Genomic DNA, 24,329 nt, shown 5'->3' with positions numbered 1-24,329 from the left:
AGCCCAATGATGATACTGGCTTATTACCCTCAAACCAAGAGGAAAGGTTGTTTTAACAGCTTTACAAACAGGTTACATGACTGATATCCTTGATGCATATTGCTCCTATGCCTGAATTAACTAAGAAGGATGTGTTAATATATGCTCTTAGACTCTACTAGCTAGAAGGATCAAATTGTTGCACCAGGTACTATTTTAATAGTGGGTATAGGTTGTAAAATATATCAGTTCATATACCATTCCAGCATTTCAAAAAAAATCCAATTTGTGTGTATCTTTCTCAGCCTAGCTTTGAAATTCAAAATTTCTCTCATTTCTAAATAAAAATATTAATGTTCATTTGCCTCAACTGGAGCAAAGAACTAGAAACTAGAGGAAGAAAGAGATTAGAATTCTCATTATTTGTAAAAAAAAATTTTTAAACCAGAGGAGTTGAGTTTTAAAGGCAGATCAAGAATAGCAATATAATTTAATGAAAGAAACTAAAGCTTAAGTGAGGCAAAATACAAAACAGAAAAAGAATAACAAGAGATCAAACAGGCAAAAGCAGTTGCTGGAGGAGGAAAGCTAGGAGAAATTATGCTGTATCTTATCTAGGAGTTTGCTTCCCTAGATGAAAGCATGCACAGTAGCTTTTATTTGTCTAATCACATGACTATTTGAACATACATTCCCTTAATGGATGACAAGTGTTTAGGATCAAGTGGATATTACACCAATCCTTTTGATGTCTCCTTTCCGTATCATTGGTCAGGAAGTCTAATTCTATTACTCAATTAATATATAAACATTTGTGAATGGAAGAAAATACAAAGGCAACAGAAAATGAGGGGAAAGACTTGATTTCTATTATGCCCAATTTACGATCAAAACAAAGTAATAAGATTTTGTGAAACGCATTTCCTTCCTTCTGTATCTAAAGGTAAGCTTGTGAAAACCCAGTTGTTTCAAAAAGTATTGGGTTCATTATTATGTGAGTGTTGCATTCTAACCATCATTATTGTATTTTTATGTTTATACAGTTGTGCTGACAGAACTGAAATAATTGAAATCAGAGAATAATAGGCAGATAGCCAGACAGATAGGAAGTCCAAAATCACAGGTTCACTCAAGGAGCAAAAAATGGGTAATATGCTAGAGAAAAGATGTCATTAACTAGACAAAAGAAATTATGTGATGGTGAAATGATACATCTGCTAGAAGGTAATAAAAATACTTATAAAGCAAGTCATTTCATTTAAAAGAAACTATGAAAAAAGTGGTGCTATTTTATTACAGTTTTAATTTTAGAAGAGATCATCTAAATATTCTGCATGCAAATTTTAGAGTAACTGCATATACCCAAATATCTCTCCGTAGTATCTGTATTTCAGTTTTTAATAAACATTACTGAATTGCTTTTAATGGTTTAAAAAAAAGAGTACAAACATTTTAACAAATAAAATCATAATCAAAACTTTCTAGCACTCTTTCATAATGGTAATTTATTAAACTTTTAAAGTAAAAAATAATCACCACATATCTTCATACCTATGGCTCAAAATCTAAACCTGTGGATCAGCTTGGTCTTTCAGAGTAAGAAAAAAATATGAGACTGCTAAATTTCTCCTTGGTTGAGTAATAGTGATTTGTTTACTCACATTATTTATATAAAGTAAACAAAATTACTTCCAAAAACCAATTGTGGAGAAGAAGCAAAGTGTGCAAATTCAGTATATACAAGTAACATATGAGTTTTATTGTTATTTACTGATATTTGCTCAATATAAATTCCATTCCTATCCATACTAAAATAGAAGATGGTAGCAAAACACAACAATACATGCGAGTTACATCAAAAACCAATCAACCAATCGCTTCAACTGTTATTTCTGTAATGTCACTATGGTTATTTTTATAAGATATTCAATACTAATATATTAATTTTAAGCAACAATTTGCAATTTTTATTTCCCACTGCATATTAAATATTTATAATATTGCATAGCCCTCAAAAATACTGCACAGTTATTGAATATACTAAATAAGTAATAATATAAAAAACCATAAACATGTTATAAATTGAAACCAAGAGGTAGATGATTTAACAAGGACATGAAAAATTAGAAAATATTATGGATGGTAGGTCCCAAACCACACGCCTACTTGTTATGATTCTGCAACTGTTTCTCATAACTCATTATCTCTGTGATTAAAAAAGTAATGTGAATAATTTAATGATGAAATAGCCCAGTGATTTTAATCCAACTATACAGTAGATAAATCTTTGGAATCCCTTGGTTGTAACATAAAGTTTTCATATTTTTAGAGATATGTTCTTCATGTATCATAAGCTTCATTAAACATAAAATAGTAAGGTAAATGGTACCTATATCAGAATTGTATAGAAATTATAAATACTGAAATATAATAAGACTGATGATGATGAAGCAGCTATCTTTTAAGAAGTACACATTTGTTATTAAACAGCAACATAACTTATTATTTGACTAATAAACAAAAAAAACTAAGCACAGTCCCTTCTTCCCTTCTATTCCTTGTTTCTTTTTAAACCAACCATAAATATTGAATTTCTGGATTGCACTACTGACATGGTGTAAATGAAATAAATGATTAACTTTTTTCAATAACTCATGAATTTGCGGTGAAGAAAAAAACATGAGATGTTTTTTCCTTCAAGTATGGAGAAAAGGCTCCAAAGTGCGTATATGTGTGTGTATATGTGCATACATGTCTTTATGTATAATATACATATTAAACTATGATAATAATTATCCACATTTTCTACCAAATTATTCAAACTATTCTATTGAGAACTGCTAAAGCAGTCATTGTCTTCCTATTCATTACTTTCCATTTTTAAGTGTCTTCGCTTCAGGCCTTTTAAAGTATATTTATTCTAGATAATGAACTATGTTCAAAACAACTGGCATAGGTTATATATATTTTAGTTGGAACGATCAAGAAAATTTTTCATATCAACAATGCAGATTTAACTTGTATATTTGAGCAATTAAACACACCATAGCTGGGAATTACTCTGGTAAATGGTTTCTAACAGTCATAAAAATGGAAGATATATATGTTTGTTATGTGTATATATGTGTACACATAACCCAATGTATGTGTACTTATATACTTTAATAATGCATTTATGTATGAATATATACAGATACAAAAATTTTACACACCCACACACAAACACATTTAAAAAATCGTATCTAAAGGCAAGCAATCCACAATTCATAATTTCCCATATATTTATCATTAAAATAAATCCTTAGCAAATCACGTGCAAAAATAAAATGATATTAATTATCCCCAAAAATCATAAAATTAATAAAAACTTAAGTACAGAGAATATATAGGCTGATTGCAGGCATATTTATTTTTAAAATCAATGAGTAAGTCAAGGGGAGGGGTCTACTACAGATACATAGAAAGGAAATAAATAACGTTTTTTTCTTAAATCTATCATGACAATAAATGAGACAAGATTATAAATAATAGGCCAAATTATTGCACACCATGTGATTCTTAATCTGGCTACCTGTGGGTACCCCCCTTCCTTTTTTTCTTTTTTCTTTTTTGAAAGCCTTTTTTAGTAGTGGCAGGCTCATGGGGCGGTAATGAAAATACAATAGAAAAAGAAAATAGTGTTTATATGCCAGTTTTTTTGAAATGATTAAAGCGTGCAGCAAAAAGAACACTGGAAAATAGGGGACTTTTTTTTAAAAAAAAAAAAAAAGGCAATTCCATTATTTTTGAAATGCTGTTATTACCTGAGCATCTCGTTTCCTATATTCCTGGGTTTTATTGTCGTAGTCTGTCATGGCAGCCCGAAGCTGTTTTTCTAGTTTCTCAATTTCCCGTTCATGGTCTCGGACCAGGCAATCCTTTTCTGTGTTATGTTCTTGGAATAGGTGCGTCTTTTCCTGTTCATGCTCCAGCTTCAGCTCTACTATCTGATTGGACAATGAGGAGTACAGTTCATCAACAGAACATCCCTGTCGTCATGACAACTCATCTTACTGCTTAATTTTTTTTTCACCCCCACAATTTCATCGTAGGTTTTTATCATTATTTTTACGTCATCGTTACCTCACCTGCAAAAAAAAAAAAAAAAGTGGGGGAAAAAATTCTAAGTTTTAGGTACTATTCATAAAAACGAAACAAATTCAACAAATCTCCAATACTGAATGTCAGAACACCGGGGGGGGGGGGGGGATGGGGAAAAAAAAACCCTGTCACATTGGATGTACGTTCCCAAAATCCAGCAGTGATACAGATTAAAAATGGTTAATTGTCTCTTCCGCTCTTCATGGGTGCACAAACGTCTCCAAAATAAAAGTCCATCCGATATGAATGAGTGAATGAATGAATGAATGGAGGAATGTGCATATGTGCGTATGTATATGTTTCTATATCTATATCTGTCTATATAAACTTTTTTTCAACATTCCCCCGCTATTTTTAAAATGAAAAGACTCTATGAAAATCAAAAAAAAAAAAAAAACCTGTAGCACCCCAGCACAAACAAATGTACGTGTTTTAGGAGGCACCTGCTGTGCCGCAAGCTTGCACCATGATTGCCAAGAAGATTCTATTCTCAGGAAGCTCCTTTGCCTGTTCAAAGCACACTGGATACGATGACCCTGGCCAGGCTTAGCCTCTCCATGTTAGACTGAATGGCAGCTGGAGACCAAGGGCCTGGTGGCTGCAGCTTTAATACTAATCCTCCCAGACTGTGCACAATGGCACCCTACCTGGCCGGCAAACTATAGCTAGCTAGGCTGCCTTTGAAGCAGGTGGTGAATAGGGAACTGCAGGAAGCCAGCTTTCCTCGTGAACTCCGGGCCACACAGCTGCTAGGAACAGTCAGTTGAATTTTTCTTCAGTTTTGGTGGATTTCAGGAGAAGAAGAAAAGGCTGTTATCAGGAATACGATGGTTATATTTAGCGTGAGAATCTCTTCTCTTCACAAAAAAAAATAAAGCAGCAGTAGGAATCTGCCCATAATTGATCTTGTTTGTGTGAGCAAAGCATGGAGGCATCTTATCTTAAAGAGATAGCATTCATTTTTGTAAAAGCGTTCTCCATAACTGTCACCTTGGCGTGGGTATATAAATTTTCCATGTATATTCTGAATATCCAAATCTCATAAAATTCTTATGGAATCAAATTATTCTCAACTGGAAATATTTGGGTAATATATACTTGGCCGAATACCATATAAAGCAAATTGTTGAAACTGCAGCTTTGTGAATAAAGATACTTCCTTTATTGATTGTTAATGTTTTACTAAAATTTGTGATGCAATTAAAATCAGATTATTTTAAACATTTTTTGCCAAATAAGCCTGAGTATTATGCATTCTTTTTTAGCAGAAAGTAGTTTCCTTGATTACAACTGAATGTGCACTGCTGTAAAAATCAAGATAAATTAAAATAAGGAAAATTACTACCCTTTTTCTAAACAGGCCAACTATAATTGATTTTATACTTTTTAATTTAAAAAAAACAGTCCCGATCAAAACTGCAAACTTTTCATTCCCCAATTAATTCTGATTGTCTAGTTAACTTTTACTTTCCAATTCCCTGAAACCAACAAAATTGATTACTAAAAATATAAAGTATTATTAAAACAAGAAAAATATCTGTAAGAAACATAAAAAGTTCTGTCAGTATTCACTCTACCATGCACTTTTCATTTTTCTAGTCAGCAAAATATAAAATTATGAAAGACAGTGTATATATAATCAAGAAAAAGGACATTATTACTTCTCAGAGTAGGAAGATGTACCTGATCTTTAAGCTTAAATGACAATACTGACTTCCTTGGCAGAATACATCTAAATAAATAAATGTCACTAGCACTATGAATGCTAATCTATTAGGCCACCGAGAGTGGTCAACATAATTTCTTAGAAGCAATTCTTTCTTTCCTTCTCAAGCCTTTACCCTGTAGTTTGATGTTTAAAGTTTAAACATGTCCAGTCAAACAATATATTTCAGTGAATTCCTATGTGAACAGTAGCTGATATAACCTCTGCTTGGTACAAACTTAAACATCACATTTCTCTGCAAATGTTAAATGCATACTTACTATGTATTTGCAGTTGCCTAAAATCTCTGCACAGATGTTCTACAATATGAAAATCTGGGGATTGTGAAGATCAGTATTAACATTTTATCTCTTTCCTTTAACTACTTCATACTTGATTGTAGGTATGTTTTAGGACTCAGTCTTGCTGAATTATCCAACTTCTTCCCAGCTTCACATTCTTCATTGTACATAAATATATATATACACTATATATACAGTATATAATATATATATATATATATATATATATATATATATATATATATATATATATATATATATATATATATATATATATATATATATATATATATATATATATATATATATATATATATATATATATATATATATATATATATATACATACATACATACATACATACAATATATACAATAGTCCCTCTACCGGTAGCTGCTACACAATTCCAAAACATAATAGTCACCATTGTGCTTAAGATAAACAGTTCAATTTTTTGTGCCATCAGCTCAAAGTACTTTATTTTGAAAGGTTTTAGGTCTATCAAGGTTTTTTTAATAGATGTAAATAAATGTTTTGTGAAATGACCAGAAAAGGGTTTTTTTAATTAAAATTCTCTCATGCAGATCATTTTTCTATAAACAGCATCAAATTGTAGAACTATGTACAGCTATTCAAGTATTAACTAATATTTTCAGCAGTAATGTGTAGTTTCTACTCTCTAGATTTGACCACTTTGAGGCACTGCTAGTGGAGATTTTTCTTGGGTCTTTCCGATCTTTCTTTGCTTTCAATGGTTCCATGTAACCTCAATTAACAAGGTTAGCACAGTGGAAATTTCTAGCTGAAAGTGTTTAACAGATTTAATAGCGTTCCCATCCTTTTAAGAGTGAATTATCTTTACTTTCAAATATGCCTAGAGGGCTGCTTAGAGGAACCCATGATGTTAAAAGTAGATAGGTTAGAAGATCAAAGTATCTGTTTGAGAATTGAACTGCAAACATATAATAAATCTAATGAATCAATCACTGGGGGGGGGGAGTTTAACAATTCATACATTCATACAGAATGAACTAGCAAAATGTCAAAATTTCAATGGCCATATTCATAATTTTCTTAGTTTGAATCTTTAAACAACTGCAGATATAGAGGAAGTATGCATTTAATTGTGTACCAATGTTTTTCTGTTTGGATCACGTTCTGTCCAGGATTCACCGAAATATACTGAGAAGATGACAGTCAGCACCTGGTCGTCCTGTGATGGTGTTAGAAGATAAGGAGGCTCATACCTAGCTACTTCTAGAATGTGATTTCACCAAGGTATACCATGGTTATAGGCTAGATTGGAGGGGTAGGGGAATCCAGAAGAAAGCAATAGCAAATTGCTTCCATACTTCTGCCAAAACTACCTGGATGTATCACCAGAGTCACATAGGCATGTCATAGAAATTCAGCAAAACAAGATTTACATTTTATATTTCTAAAAGGGATGATTTAATCTAATACTACCAACTGTTAATGACAGAAATTATAAGTAATTTTGTATAAATCAAAATATGAAATAATTAGGAACCACTAGGCCTACTGGCTGACGTCACGGCAGGAATGGCTGAAAAATAGCGGAGCTCCACCAGACTCAGTAAAATGGAGCCCTGTGAAACCCTGACACAGCCGGCAACTGCTTGCCGGGAGACCCTACAGGGTTAATCCTTCCTAGAGAGGTGATGAAGAAAGGAGAGGCGCTTCGGTGATCACAATGAAATTGCTATTTCCTCATTGACTTGAAGAAAGTTCTCCCGAATGGCAGCAGGGATGGTGGCCATTTTGGTCTGTCACAAGCAGGGACAACCGGGACACTAAGATTTTGTGCTGGAGCGGTGTGTGGACAAAGCAGTGAAACTGGGTGAGATAACTTCCAATTTGTGCAATCTCCAAGTAGTAAGAAAGCAGTGATTGGATTTATGGAGAAGTATTAAAGACTAAAAATTAAAGAGAAAGACTAAAGCTTAAAGACACAGATGCAAAAGAAATATTTAAAGGATGTTTAAAACCATAGAAAGCCTAGAAAAATTTAAATAACATTGTGAAAAGTGATTATTGGGAAAAATTGCTTTTCTAAACTCTTATCTTTAACCCCCCTGAATGGCTGACAGGTAGCTGTTTTGACTTTTACACTCTGTTGAATGATGGAACTGGGAGCAGGGAAGCCATCTCCTAGAGAAGAATATTATTGCAATGTGGGAAATTTGAATGAAAGTTAGGAAAAGAGAGAAACAAACTCTACCTGGAAGACTATTTTACCTTGATTTTATCTTAGTAGGAGATTTGGAGACTTGGAAATATTTACTGAGCTGTTTAAAGATTTTTAAGGCAAACTGATCTATAAATACCGAGACCTGAATTGTTTATTGAAAGATAGATTTGAAAGATTTGAGAAAACCTGGTGGGCCAAGCTGGAATTGATTCACTAACATCATTGTTAGATCATCCTACAAGGCAAAAGAAGAAGAAAAAGAAGAAAAGCAATAAAAAAAGATGAGAGAAAAAAAGAAAAGACAAATAAGACATTAAAATTTGGACAATTGGAAAGGTGTAAATTGGAAACTATAAAGACTGTAACATATACATTTATAGCTTTTAAGTACTAGAAAGCTAGGGGATTTGGAGGAATAATTCTGGGAACTTTTACCGGTGTAGGTATGCTGGTCTTGTTGTATTCAGGTCTTTTCCTGTGTAAGATTGAGATTGTCTTGGCAATGTTTCGGTGAGGTCCCACTCGCCATCTTCAGGCTGGTGTTTTCGGCTTCGTGCTTGTGCGAGTAAGGTGTGGTCGGAGCTGTCGTCTTTCTATAAATCTTGGTGGGAGTGTGTGGAGTGCTGGTTTTGTTGCTGTAAGTGCCTCCCGCCTACCAGACATCTGGAAACCAGCCCTAGTCAACAAATGAACCCCACCCACCACCCAGGTCGTTACAATACAAAAAAACAACGGACACACAGCCAGCACCTCAGCCACACAGGATGATACGAAACAGCCAACCAATCTACAAACATCAATTCCATCTACCAATCAGGATGCAACTACACAGCCAATCAACCCACTTACAGCAACAAAGCCAGCACTCCACACACCCCCACCACAATTTATAGAAAGACGACAGCTCCGACCACACCTTACTCGCACACCAGAAAACACCAGACTGAAGATGGCAAGTGGGACCTCACCAAAACGTTGCCGAGACAATCTCAATCTTACACGGGAAAAGGCCCGAATACAACAAGACCAGCATATCTACATCCGTGAAAATATACGAAAACAAATATCTTACCTCTACGGAAAGGAAACCTTCCTGCTCACCAGGACCTATGAGAAACTGAAGTCCAAAGAGCCACCATCTTATGTGACCTCACATTCCTACGCAACTGCCGAGACAAAAGCCTGATCCCCACATGCTTCCAACTAAAATTCCATTCTAAAACCTCCGCCACCAAAAGCATCCTGAAAAGAACTGAGTTAACCCTAATCAGAAACAAACTCCACAGGAAAAGATTCCTACTAGACCAAACCAACCGGGACCTACTCACTCTTCACCTCAAACTCAGCAACAAAATCCACCCAGCACTCTAGCCCTCTGGAGAGCTGAAACAGAAACCTCCTACAAAACAGACACACACACCAACAAGCTCCACAGACTAGAAAAACAACAGAAGCCCAACCCCCCCTCCACAGCAACTCATGAAACAAACAGTACACAACATATCAAACAGGACCCTCATCACAGCAGAAGCCAATGTCTTTTCCAGAGGATTCAACTTTGCAGTCGCCCCTAAACACTTCCCCACTGAAAACATCATATGCGGAGTTGAGGCTACCCTCACCAAAATCAACCCAGATGAAGCCAATAAAATCAGACTTGAAGTCACCAACGTCCTCTGTTCCAGCAATCCACCCAGAATCAACTTACAGAAAGAAGAACAAAAAGCACTCACCAACTTGAGGAAAGACAACAACATAATCATTCTCCCAGCAGACAAAGGCAACGCCACAGAGCACAATGGCTAGGAACACGAGGAACGAAGCAGGCAGGCTGCTTTTGCCATTGGGGTGGGCGGTGTTTTTTTGTGCGAGAAGGAAAAGGTGGGAGGGGGTGATCACATTGCTGGCCTACCGCGGCAAGTCCTCTTTTTGCCTCACAAGCTGTACCGGTGGGTGGTACAGTGTTAATGGCGGGGACCTGTTGCGCATGCGCTTAAATAGTTGGGGGAGGGCTTATTATGAAGCATGCTCTGAAAAGCCAGATTGGGCTTATTAGCAGGGCATGTCTTATTTTCGAGGAAACATGGTACCTTTGCCCCCTCAACTGCCAACTGGATATCTGATTTTAAAGTTAGCTTAGGACAGTGGTGGGCAACCTTTTTTTTCAACTGAGCCAAATCTCGCCAAAACCACGATTGAAATTTATTTTGAGAGCCACATTTTTAAAACCGAAAATACATAGGATGGTACACTGTTTTTAGTTTCAATAAGTTTTTATTGAGAATATTCTGCATGCAAGTATCCACATAGGTCGGGAGGATACAAATAACACAACTAATAAAACAAAAACTTTAGAACGATATTATTTATCGATAACGTTAAATTCCAAAAAAATTGCCTTACAATGTAGAGAAAATTACATCCTGACAATGACTGACAAAGTCACAACCACTAATGTGAACATTGGCCTTGCATTTCCTTGGATAGTTTGAGTAAGTCAGTTTTGTATGTTGTTGTTTTTAATTTCATCTCTCTCTCCCACTTTCTTTCTTTTTTTCTTTTTCTTTCTCTCTCTCTCTCTCTCTCTGGCTCTTTGTCTCTCTCTCCCTGCCTCCCTCTCTGTCTCCCTCTGTCATTTTCTCTGGGTGTCTATCTGTCTGTCTCTCTCTCTGTATCGCTCTCTCTTTCTCCTCCTTCCCCCATCTCTGTCATTCTGTGTGTGTGTCTGTCTGTCTGTCTCTCACTCACTCTGTGTGTGTGTGTGTCTGTCTCTGTCTCTCCCTCTGTCTCTCTCCCCTCCCTTCCTCTCTCTCTGTCACTCTGTGTATGTGGGTGTGTCTGTCTCTCACTCATTCACTTAATCACTCACTCAGTGTGTGTGTGTCTCTCTGTCTGTCTATCTTTCTCTCCCTTCTTCCCCCACTCTGTCTCTCTCTGTCTGTGTGTGTGTGTGTGTGTGTGTGTCTGTCAGTCTCTCTCTGATTCCCTCCCTCACTCCCTCTCTCTGTTCCTCTCTCTGTCTGTCTGTCTCACTCACACACACACACACACTGTGGTCACCTTGTTGAGTGTTCCAATCACATTTGAAACACTCAACAACTGGCCTGCATTTATGGTATTTTGCAGCATTCTGCAGTCATAGGACCAAGTTCTCTGGCTTCCAAACTCCAAAACTCGGCTGCTGAGTCTTCCAGCAGCGGTGGCTCTAGGAGGGTGCTTTATGGTTGTGGGCTGGCTGCTGGAAGACTCTCTGTCTGGAAGACTCTATATCCAAAAGACTCTCTGTCCAGCAGCCAGCCCACAACCATAGAGCGCACTCCTAGAGCAGCCACTGCTGGAAGACTCGGCAGCCGAGTTTTGAAGTTTGGAAGGCGGAGAAGAAGTTATGCTCGTGAGCGTGGTCACCTCATGGCAGCTTCGCTCCTGACAGTCAAACAAGGTCGAACGAGCCCCCCTTTACGGAGCCTCGCGCCCCCCCTGGAGGGGGCGCCCCACTATTTGAGAAGCACTGTATTAAGCTATTATCTTTGTGTGCCTTTTCTTTCTCATCCCTAATACTAATCAGCTCCACATTTCTCTGGCCAAAACAGGCATTTTTTTCTGGCATCTGGATATTTTTGTATATGTGCACTTCCAAAATTGTTGATGAATGAAACATTAAAATATGAATAATATGAGACATATATAAAAGATATGCTCAATAATGTGGAAATGTAAGATGATTTAGAAATGCTTCTGATTATTACTGTTTTTAGAGCTGACATAACCATTATCATTACCAAACATATTTCTGTTACACTATGCTGGAAAGGTATCTAAGAGACACTGCATAATCTTTATGGCTGATAATAAATTGCATCCATCTGTACCACTGCAGCACATCAAATCCTTCAATTAATTTATTTTCTGGATTTTTATTATCTATTTCCATAAATAACCTAAGTAATAAAAAATAAATAGGCATGTCACATCTTACATTTGATTACTTTGGCTATGTAATTTATTAATTGTTTTATTTATTTTTCATGGTGAGAAATAATATTTCTCATCCATAAATTTAAATATAGTGAAGTGCAATACAAAAAATACCATCAGGATTTAAAATAAATTCATCTTAAATGAAAAGTCTATGCTGAAAAATCATAGCTACTGTATGTATCAAAAAAAACACCAGCTATGTAGATGGTATGGAAACTATTTAGGAAAATATTATAGATTTGGGTCGACCACTGAAAAAGCATTCTCTCTTGTTGTCACCCTCTAAGATACAAAATAAGATGATGCTTTATCTGTGAAAATCCAGATATTTCTAATTTGGAATTGCATAAATATAATTCAGAATTAAACCCTACAAATTCAGTTGGTTCCAAACCTGCCAAATTTTAAAAGAACTTGAAGATCTGGTTCTTCCCCAGTCACTGGCCCATTTGAAACTGTAAGGGTTGTGTGACTAGCCCCCGGCACATTTCATGTTTTATTGTTTCATTACTTTCCTTTGTAGATTATCTTTCTAATCCTTTTTAGCTCCATAGTGGCAGTAGACAAGTGGGCACTTGACAAGTGGACAACACAAACAAATTAAATTCACCAAAGCTTGAGCCCTTTTTGTCCAGTCTAGGGCCAGCTTTACTGGTTTGAGTGTCAAACTTTAGGTCCTCATCCAATTCATTATCCCGGCCAAGCACCCAAATAACACCATCACCCTCGATCCCAAAGAGGACTCTATTCAGCAATTTCATGAAGCAGCCACATGCAGGAACTAAGGTGAAGCTGTTTCTGAACATCAAAGAACATGGCAAATTGATCACTTGCTGTAGCTGAGCTTTACTCACAACTTAAAGATGGGAAGATGACAGAAATGGACAGCAGAATCAAATTTGGAAGGATGGAAGATACAACGCATGAGAAATTGTCTAGACAAGAACTTTGTTTATGAAACACTTGTCTACCCTCGGGGACTTTCTTTTTTATAGTCTTGATGACTGGGATGCAAATAAGCAACTTCCAGGTTCTGATGAAACAATCTCTCATCCACAAAGAAAATTAATTGCAGAAATAAACGTATAATATAATAAATAAAACTTATAATTATAATTTGTATTCTGTTGCACAGATAATTCCAAACTATGGCCCTGCCCTGCACTGCTATTGTCATTGCAAAATAAACTATGCAACAATAATTGAATAGTAAAATACCAGGATTCATTTTATATTTATAAATACTAGCTGGCAATAGTGAAGAGATTAGCATTAACTTTTCAAATGTCTATGAACTTCTAGAGGAATTTGGCACAATAAAGTTTGAACAGAAAGTTGAATTAAGTGGATCATGGCAAATACAACACTCTATTATATGTTTTATTTTATTGTACACTGTTCAGAGAAATTGGACCGTTTAAACATTTTTAAATAAACAAATAAATATTGTTTTGCTCCAATTTATCACATTAGCATTTATGCACAGATAGCCAGTGGCCTGGAAGAAAAAATAAACCCATAAACATGAAGAAAATTCAAATGCAAAATTAGAATTTTTATCTGTGGGACACTTATGATAATTTTATCTGCAAGGAATATTTGCGATAATTTTTGGAAAAAAAATACTGGTAAGATTGTATGATTGTATGAGGCCTCATACAGAAAAAGCTCTTTAATGTGAAGCTTTAAGGCAAATGCATTTTACATCTATACTTGAATCAAAATTATAACTTAATGATCAATTTTCTGTCAAATGATGCAAGTTTTACAATCGCCCTATCAACTGAACTCAGAAATTCCAATAGAAAAAGGATAATAAAAGCTAACCTAATAATATTTTGTATTTCATAATTATTACAACACAAAATGATTGTAGTAATGAAATGTTCAGGTTATATGTTTCAAGTTCTATAACATTTCCAAGCCTATATATTCATAGAACTTCTAAAATTTTCTATGAAGGTTGAAATAAAAGTAATGCTTCCAATGTTGTAAATTGCCAACAGATTGCAGTACTGACAACGCTAGAAGTTCTGATATGTTCTTTATCACATTTATTTTTTCATTTCAGTAGATAAGAAGTTGTGAGAAAAAGTTGAGTTGTGTTGCTAATTTTCATGAAACAGACACTTACAATGAATACTCATCCGATCATTTTAAGCACAGCACTGTGAATGAATTTTGGATTGCATAAGGAACCCTCCAATTTAAGTTCACCATGAATGCAGGTTATTTATGGTAATGACTATGAACACTGTATGTCACAGGGACACCAAATTTAATGATTGCATCATGAAAAACAAAGTGGATGACATATGACAACAGTCAACAACTTTCACATTAGAAAGACTGTTAAATTAATTAAGGGCAACCGGTGGATTACTTAAGGTAAAACATGCTGTCAGGTATGGCATTTCACGAAACTGTGTGGGTCACCTTACTATTCTCCAGTACTGCAAGGTTGGTAGAAGATGGGCTTCTTGTGTGCTGATGGTAGAACTGAAAGAATGAAGACTTGAAATCTGCAAGGAATTCTTCATTGTCTTATGACAATAAGAATGAGGATTTTTTCCCCACAGCATTGTGACATGGACAAAACATGGGCTCATCATTATGACACAGAGATCAAATGGCAATCCATGGAAAATCATCACAATGCTATCCTGTGGTAGTGGTGGACATGGGGAAACAATCCAAACTTTGATAGGAAAATTGATTATTACAATTTTTGGGGAGGCAAATGGTAATATTCACATGGATTTGCTTATAGAAGCAGCACTATCAACTTGGAGTTCTACACTGTAACATTCAAAACTCTGAAATAACAATGAAAGAGAATTTGGAAATTTTATTGCAACACAATTCTAAGCATTACATCTCATGAGTCATTGAAACAATTACAAAAATGGATCTCGGTTTCAGGATCTAATTTGATTCAATCACTGGGATCAGAGTTTTAGTCTTCCAAGCTTTCAGACTCATACTGGAGCCCATCCTCAGGGAATTCTCTCTACCGGAATGTGTCCTTTGGGCTGTTCTATGCGTAGTATTTATGTGTGTGTCTTTTTATTTATTGATTGGGATATTGATAGTTGGCTATTAAGACTTTGGCTGTTGTTTCCTTGAGCTGTCGAGTCCTCAGCTTCTAAGTACCTCCTAAGCTGGTAGAGAAAAGTTCCCTAAGGATCGGCTCTAGCATGATTCCGAAAGCTCAGAAGACTAAACTCTGGGCTTGGTGACTGACCCAAATTGGATCCTGCAACATTATTCTGGAACAAGCATGTTTGCCTTCATTTAGGGATCTCTGTTTTACCCTATCTGCCATACAATCTAGATTTGGCACCATGCAACTTCATACTTTAGTGCAGCATTCCCCAACCTTTCTGGGGAGGTGGAGAGAGGGGATGGTTCATGTGAGCAATTGACAAGCATGCATTCAGCTCCATTTGCTCATGCAAATGAAACGGGCATGCACATGCTTGCCCACTGCTCACAAACATGCTCGTCAGTTTCCACGATTCCACCATCAAATTTATTTTAATAAAATGCTTTGAGAGTAAAAATCTACAGTATCTAAAGATAGTTTCCTTTTTAAGATTCATTAATAATGTAGTTTATTCAGCATGAAATGGAGCTCAGTTGTGCAGCATGAGGCTATATATTCTGCAATATTGAGACTGTTGGTAAGTCAATAGCGGGTCAGAGGAGGAGCCGCTGCAGGACAGAGATGACAGTTGCTCTTTTAAAATTATGATTTAAATCGAGTTGATTTAAATCAAGCCCTTTTAATGGTGATTTAAATCGTGATTTAAAATGACTCAATTTAAATCAAATCCTCCCTGGAAGGAGGGAGGATGATTTTGGGATTGTTCTTCTGCCCCAGACTTTTTCTTTTCAACACATTTCTCCATCCCTCACATGCAGCGAAAAGGAGATTCATACACAGTTCAATACAATATATATTATATTTACATCTAGAGACCTATAGAATTAGGAACCACTGTCCATTTCCCAGTTTTCTTTGAAATTGTATCTCAAAAAAAAAAAAAAACAAGTTGTTGCAAAGAGAGGGAAGATGGGATTTCATCAATGAAGTCAGATAACTCACTCTGCTCAAGACAAATAATCCATCCTAATCTATATCCCTAGAACACCTGCCCATGAGCAATACGGCTGTATCCCTAGTCTGAGATTTCAAAAAACAAATCCAGTTTTTGGAACAAAGACAAGAAGAAATGTTGTCGTAGAAGATTTTAATAGGAATCAGTTTGAATTTTTGATATGCTTTGTCACATTATAAAAAGCTTTTTTTGTTATAAATGCTTATACAAATAAAGCATTTTTATCTTATAATAATGAACTAATTACCTACATATAAATATTAAATAGACTTAAAGTCATTTTCTATCATTGTTGAGGGTTTTTTGTTTTGTCACGTTTGTAAAAAAAAAAAGAAGAAGAAGGTCCCAAAAGTAAGTTTTCTATAATGGCCATACATATGGTATCTCAATGTAGCACCAGGTTAAATTATGTATATATTTTGTTGAACTGTACTAAATTTACTTTAAAATGTTTTGTTATTCCTCTTATTCTCCCCATTCCTCTTATTCTACCTATTTCTCAAATATCTTATCTTATGGGTAAATGCATTTTTTTTTACCAAAAAGGTAATGTTCATTCATTTATTCAACAAAATCAGATGAGAATATAGAGGAAATAATTTCATTCCCATTATAAGAATTTATGTTATAGGTTATGCTTTTCTGTATAGCCACAAAGTTTAAAAACTTTGGAGATATATTAAAACTATTTGCTCAAGTACAAAACAGAAGAATAAAGTTATAACTGTGAGTTAATGAACCACTTTGAAAGCAGATCAGTGGCTTCCAAGATCACTGATAAAAAGGAAACAGCTAAGACACAGCAAAAAGTAATTAGCTCCCTTAATAAAGTATTAAGAAACATTTTCTTAAAATTAACTAACCTGTTGTTCATGTTTTTGTTTCAGCTCCTCCAACTTCCAGGAGAAGTCTTTTGACTGCTTCTCACGGAAGGATTTTGATTTGGTAAGATCTGCTTCTACCTTTTCCATCTACAAAGTAAGCAAAAATGCGTAATTTCATAATGGAAACAGCAGATAGTGTAATTGTTTTCACACCATCAAAATCTCTAAAAGTATTATGCATTAACAGTTAAAAATGAGAGTTAAGCATGTTTTATCAGTAAAGTGACAAGCAGATAAATACAGATCATTTTAAAAAATAAGCACAAATTTAGTCATTTAAAATTTGATCAGATTTCTATGAAAAACTTGTATCACTGAAGAACAATCTAATTTTACACCTGATAAAAATCTAAAAGCCTCAAGTGCTATTTATTGAAACAAGAACAGTGGGCTTTAAAGTGCTGAAGATTTTATTGCATTCCATTTGTGTTCTTTCAAAGGCATTTACCTTGGAAATCATGTTTTTTTTAATTAAAAAAATTTTTAATTAAATTTTACAAAGGAAAAAGGGTAAAAGGTTATGGAACATTTTGACAGCTACATCGTGTGGGGGGGGATGAAGCCCCCCCGGGTCTTGCAACTTTTACAGAAAAGAAAAATAGAAAACTATGAACATTTACATAGATATTAGCAGTTTTAAGTTGAACACCAAATCATCAGTATGTTTCAATCATTTTACTTTTGTCACTTCCTTAAAAATACATTGTAACAACATTTGGAATAGTGTTTCAATTCACTTTTGTGATCTGAGTCTTCTTGCTGTCTCCTCTTCCCCACCGTCTACTGGCAGAGCCTCAGCCCCCCCCCCCTGCTTTGTATCTTGTGTAGGATTCCCCACATCACCTAATAGAGCAGTATGTTTTTTCATGAAAGCCTCTGCTTCCGCAACTGTATTAATTCTAATTCTACTGCCCTCCCAAAAAATCAACATGCCTTCTGGTAACAGCCACCTAAACCAGATCCCATTATTATATAATTTTTTTGTTAAGAAGGTATATTTCCTTCTCTTATCTCTTACTTTCTTTGGGATCTGCTTAAGAATGGCTATTTCTTTATCCTTATATTTCATTGGTCCTCCCCTTTGAGCTCCTAGAACCTCATCTCTTGTGGTTTTTCTAAGAAATTTAACATGAACTTCCCTTGGAACATTATGTGTTCTTGCATAGGCTGAGTTAATCCTATAAATCAAATCAATATCCCACCCAAGCTGTTGTTTATCTCTGTTAATATATTCTGCTAACATTGTGATCATAATCTCTTTAAGATCTTCGTTCTCAACTTCTGGTAAATGTTGAAACCTAAGAAAAAAAGACATCCTTTCAAATTCCGTTTTTATCATGTGATTCTCAAATTCTATATTCCCCCTATGGATTGCCTCCAGGCCGCTCTTCATCCCGACCACATCCTCCTCCAGCACACCTATCTGCTGTTCGTTCTGTGTAGTTTTTTGTTGCATCTCTCTGAGCTGATCATTTAAGTCCTGCAACTGTTTTTTCATTTCATCCTGTCCCTTTAAGAGGGCCTGAAGCATCTGCTGAGTAGAGAAATCCTTTGAACTCTCTTCAGGGGCTTTAGGTTGTAGAAAAGACCCCAGCTGTGACTGGTGGGCAATGGGGCTGGACGTAGAAGATGTTGGGGCCGATGAGGCCTTTCCAGGTGGTAATTTTTTTGGACCCATCATGAAGCTCAGAGATAGTTATTGTTCTATACAGGGAGTGGTGTCCATAGGAAAGCACAGCCGGTAGAGGCCACCAAACAGGCAAGTCCAAAGGAGAATAAGTTGTTTAATTCAAAACCAAAGCAGATGGGTGGATCAAAACATTCCAAATCCAGGGAAAAAGTTTGTTTGAAGAGGCTCCTGGAGATCTCTGGGGTGGAAATTAAATCAAGGCAAACAAGGTCTTTCAAGGGAGGAGTCTCATGCTCACAGACAAAGAAGAAAGAGGAAGTGAGCCATCTTGGCTCAGCCAGCACCGATGGTCAGGAAACAGCAAAATCAAGGAAATCATGTTTTTTGTATCATTGTATTTATTAAGAAGTATGTTGAGGTTTCATTACATATGCATCTACTTAAATAAAAACAACAACATAATATATGTAAAGAGAGTTACTAAAAGAAAATCTAGAAACTCTGACAGTTTCAAAGGAAGAAAAATACCAGCAAATCCTATTCCGGACATTTCCTTCTCAGCTATGGAGAAAGACTCAATTCTCATCTTTGTTTCTGACATCTTTTTCAGAGGTTTATTGAAGAGTTTAACTTTTTTGAAAACTAAATCTTCTTCCCATTTGTACAGCCAAATTATTTTTCCCACTGTTGTGCTAACGACAGTATGTCCTGTAAAAAGTTAAGCAGCACTGCCAGTAATTCAGTAAATTACTTGTCATCCTCTTCTAATGGACCTAGCACCCTATCATATTCTTCCTGGTTTTGGTGTCAGGACACAGTGAAAAGGATGGTGGAAGTTATAGGTCCAGTTTTTATATTAAGCTTGATTAGATTCTTTCTAAATATTTGTTATTTATTACATGTATACCCTACTTTTTTGGATAATTGATATCACTATCAAATTCCATTTTACTATTTAGGATTCCCCCCCCCCCCAACTAATATTCAACTATTATCCGCCTTCCTATTTTCATTCATTTCACATAGCTCCCTCACATTTAGCATATAATTAGCTATTCTTCAAGATTTTTTTTATATTATCAAATTATTTGGTTTCCATCTTTAAACATTTGCAGACTGTGAGTGGCAACCAGAACTATTTAATTTTTTCTTGAGATTTTCCTTACAGTTTGAAACAAGATACTAGGAAGGTTATAGTTATTTATTCACCCTATTTATAGGCCACCAAATCCAGAAGCATCCTTACTATTTAGAAGACACGAAACAATATGCAATGTATAAAAGAATGGTCTGCAAATAATGAAAACAGAAAATAAAATTAAACAACAACCAAAAGATAAATAAACTAAAATGGAATCAGAACCCAAATTCCCCCTGAACTCTGTTCTAAGCAGTTTCTAGAAGGCAATCGGGTTGGGAGCTAGCCAGATGTTAATGGGGGAGGCTTTTCAAAGGACTGGACTACCACCAATAAGCAGGGCTCCTAAGCCTTGGCCCCTTCATTTTTCTAAGATGAAACAGGGATAGTAATTTCATCTAGGTCAAACTGGCCAAGGCTTAATTCTAATGGGAAAATGTGGTTATACAAGTAACGAGGCACCAAAACTCTGTATAGCCTTACCAGTTAGCATCATTTAAAATTGTATCTCAAAGCTTGTTAGCAACTAGTATAAGGCTCAATGTAGTGGTTGTAATGTATTCCTGCCATAAATGCAGTAAGTCACAGGGCCATTGCACTTTGAAGTCAGCCCCATGTACAGCAGATTGCGGTAGTCTAAATTTCTTGTGACAAGGGCAGAAGTCTTCACATGAAGATTTTTCCATTGCAACAGGGCCATAAGTCCTATACCATCAAAACTGGGGGAAAGCCCCCTTGACAACAGCTTTCTTCTTCTTCTAGCTGGACTCATGACTCCAGGAAAAAAAACAAGTTATGTACTCACTCTATCGGGATGCTACTCTGCAATCCAAAGAAACTACTAGAGAAGACAGAGAGCCTCAACAGAAAAATAATAACAGCATCTTGCTACAATTCAGTTTATGTCTGTTCTCACAGCCTCCAGCTCTGAGATATGATCTCAATTACATCACCAGTCTGGATAAGTGGGGTAACACTGAATATCATCATGGTATTGATATTAAACTTCAGACTTTCAAATTAAATCTCCTTGAGTCTTCATGCAAATGTTCAATGGGGGTGGGGCTGGGAAAATCAAGCTCTGCACCACACATAAAGGAATAGCCATCAGGCTGTTCTCTCTTACCTCATCATCACTCATCACAACCACCATTTCTCCAGGTTGAATAGCACAGCAATCATGTTCCCAGAGTTTCTACACATGGGTATCTTAAACGTAAGACAGACAACTGGTTGTCTTCTTTCATCACAAACAAATCTACCACAGGTGTGCCAACCTTAATAGCAATCATCAGAAAAGCTTCAGAGTCAATGTGCCATTATATGAGCCACAGTGGTTAGAATGCAGTACTGCCTGCAATTTGGCAGATCAAATCTCACCAGGTTGACTCGGCCTTCCATCCTTCTGAGGTGGGTAAAATGAGGACCCAGATTGTTGGGGAAAATATGCTGACTCTTTAAACTGCTTAGAGAAGGCTGTAAAGCCCTGTGAGGCGATATATAAGTCTAAATACTATTGCTATTATCTTAATCTTTTCTGTCAGTTGAAAAGAAGCAAGCCCACTTCAGAAATCTAAATGCCCGTCTGGACTCCCCTTTGGCCATGATTCCTGGTCCCAGTGTCCTGCAACTCTGAAGTGTAGAACTGGTATATGTTATAATATAGGGTGTAATATAGGCCCTAAAATAATCATGTAATACTTTTTTAAAAAGATGAAATTTTCACAAAAATCTCAGCACATCCTCAAGTATGGAATAAGTCCACACAGTTGGCAATCTTCAATGCTTCCACCATTTGGAACATCCCCCAGAGATTAGACTGGCTCCCACTCTGACACTCTTTTGGAAGGCCCTGAAGAGGTCATTCTGCTTGGGAGCCTGGGGAACCCAGAGCAGGATTGAGGCCATTAAATGGCTGTTATGAGTATATGCGTTATCGCCGGGGTGAGTGGGGTGGGGAGTTATTATTTTATTATTTTTCTTTTTTATTATTTTTATAGAAGTGTGACAACTCTCATAATTCTACTTTGTCAGCAAAACACAATTGATATTTATTTTCCATGTAAATGCTTCTTTAGTGCATTGAGATTCCGAAAATGGATATGTGTACACAATACTTTTTACATTTTGTATATAGGCAAGATTGCCTATAACCGTGATGGCGAACCGATGGCACGCATGCCACAGGTGATATGTGGAGCCATTTCTCAGGGCACATGAAGCATTGCTCATTCAGCTCCAGAGTGCACATTTTGGGCTTGATTCTCAGCTGTTTTTTTTTTTTTTTTGGCGATTTGGGAACAGAATTCCAGTTTGCATGTTTGGCTGTTTTTTGCCCTCCAGAGGCTTTAGGGGAAGCCTCCTGAAGACTCCAGAGGGAGAAAAACAGCCAAATGGGCAACCCATTCTGCCCAGGCTCCAGAGGCTTTCTAGGAGCCTGGAGAGCGTGAAAAACGAACCTACCGGGCGCATTGGAAGTCAGAAAACGGGCCATTTCCGGTCTCTGTAAGGCCTCTGGGGGGGTCTGGGGAGGTGGTTTTTGCCTTCCCCGGGCTCCAAGAAAGCAATGTGCGCATGCACAGGGGGCATGGCGTGGGTGGCATTAAATTATGGGGTGGGCACACAAGTATGCACGATAGCACGCATGTGCTTTTGGCACCCGAGGCAAAAAAGGTTTGCCATCACTGCCTATAACAATCACCACTAACTCCTGGACATTAATGGGCAATTGGGGTTTCAAATACAGATGTGATTAAAAGTCTTGGTACCCTTCCACTTACCACCACCCCAAAAAATCTCAATCTGCTGTGAAATAAGTTGAACCTGACACAAATATATGCTTTTGCTTTTGACGAACAACTAAATATATTCTTGCATTTTTTTTTCTTTTTGGATGCCTTCAAGTCAATCTTGAATCCTGGTGGCTGCCTAGGCAGTTTGGCAGTTTTCTTGGCAAGATTGATTTGCCACTGCCTTTTTCCTAAGGCTGAGATAAATGACTGGCCCAAAGTCACTCAGTTGGCTTTGTCCGTAAGGCAAACCTAGAAGTCATGACGGCTAATGGCTTCTAGTCTAATGAGTTAACCACTACACCAAACTGGCTCTCCTATAAATAATAAAACAAATGAAAATGATAACCAATTGGGAGTCTTTGGGAAAAGTTTCGAGGAGTATCTTATCATTATTAAAATACCTCATTTGCTGTAAATATACAGCATTTTAAGATACATTTATTCATTTTGCTTTGACTCTTTTATTTACCATCAGGGAGTTATGCCAAAAAGGATGATCCCTTAAAAGAAATGCTGTTTTCTACCTACCTACCTAGCTGCAAGATTACAATGAAATACAAAGAGGTTTATTAATAAAAAAGGGAATGTGTTTGGCATTATTCCACTACCACAGATATATCCTAGCAACACTGAGTTTAGAAATGGAGGTAATATTTTTCAGAAAGATAGCTGGAGGGAAGGACTGAGCTGGGTTTTAGAAAATGAATGAGTAAAACAATAAGCTATAAAACCCAACCCCCAAATAGGATGCAAGTTAATAATTTATTTATTTGAAAAAATCCTATTCAATAATAAAACCAGGGAGTGTTTTGGAAAATGTTTTAAAAAGATTAATCAGCTGCCAACATCTTTTTCTTCTGATTCCCAGGCAAAGCTACTACATAGTCTAAGAGTTACATGTTGCAGATGTTTCTAGCCACATAAAACAAGAAAGCGCTCTCCCACTGTGACAGAGAGTTCCAGAAAGGCTGGCCCTGTGACCTTCTCACCTTGTCTTTCATTTCTGCATACACTTTTTCTGAATTCAGCTCCACCTGCCGCTTAAACTCCTCCAAGGCAGCATCAGCCTGCTGGGCTTGTAGTCTCTGTGCCTCCATCACCTGAGTCAGATGCTCCTCCCTCTCCCTAGAAGGCAGAAAAGATTTTCATTGTTAAACTATCAAACTAAAAAAGCACGGCCTCACATAAAAGAAATGGCCTCCGCTTAAAATAATATCCCTTTTTAATTTTCTGTCGCTGCTTATCTTGCCTTTCATTACTAATATTTTGAAGGAGAAAACAAAAAGTTATTTTTGCTCCCCAGTTGACCTGAAATCACCCAAAAAAAGGATTGGGTTCTTTAAAAAGTTATCCATTTAAAAATTCCCAGTAAAACAAAAAAGTTGTAGAAGCATTGCAGTTTTGAGTCATGTGGAATTTCACCCTTCCTTATATAACAATATACAAT

General features: G+C 36.3%; 1 protein-coding gene across 5 annotated transcripts in view; it reads right to left on the bottom strand.

Annotated features, from left to right (window-relative positions):
* CEP112 (centrosomal protein 112) overlaps positions 1-24,329 on the bottom strand; it is a 308,615-nt gene that overhangs the window by 163,626 nt on the left and 120,660 nt on the right. For all 5 annotated transcript variants that reach the window (XR_014175685.1, XM_081956682.1, XM_081956685.1 and 2 more), the window contains 3 exons: positions 23,872-24,007; positions 17,302-17,409; positions 3,783-3,965 (listed from right to left, as the gene is read on the bottom strand). Coding sequence is in view for 4 of the 5 variants with exons in the window: in XM_081956682.1 (XP_081812808.1) it covers positions 3,783-3,965; positions 17,302-17,409; positions 23,872-24,007 (427 nt within the window). In the remaining variant the exon portion in view is untranslated. The remainder of the gene's footprint in view (positions 1-3,782; positions 3,966-17,301; positions 17,410-23,871; positions 24,008-24,329) is intronic.

The sequence above is a fragment of the Natrix helvetica genome, assembly GCF_964273705.1.
Source record: "Natrix helvetica genome assembly, chromosome: 1".
Taxonomy (NCBI): Eukaryota; Metazoa; Chordata; class Lepidosauria; order Squamata; family Natricidae; genus Natrix; species Natrix helvetica.
The sequence above is the reverse complement of the archived record's forward strand: the minus strand, read 5'-3'. Positions and strand labels throughout refer to the sequence as shown.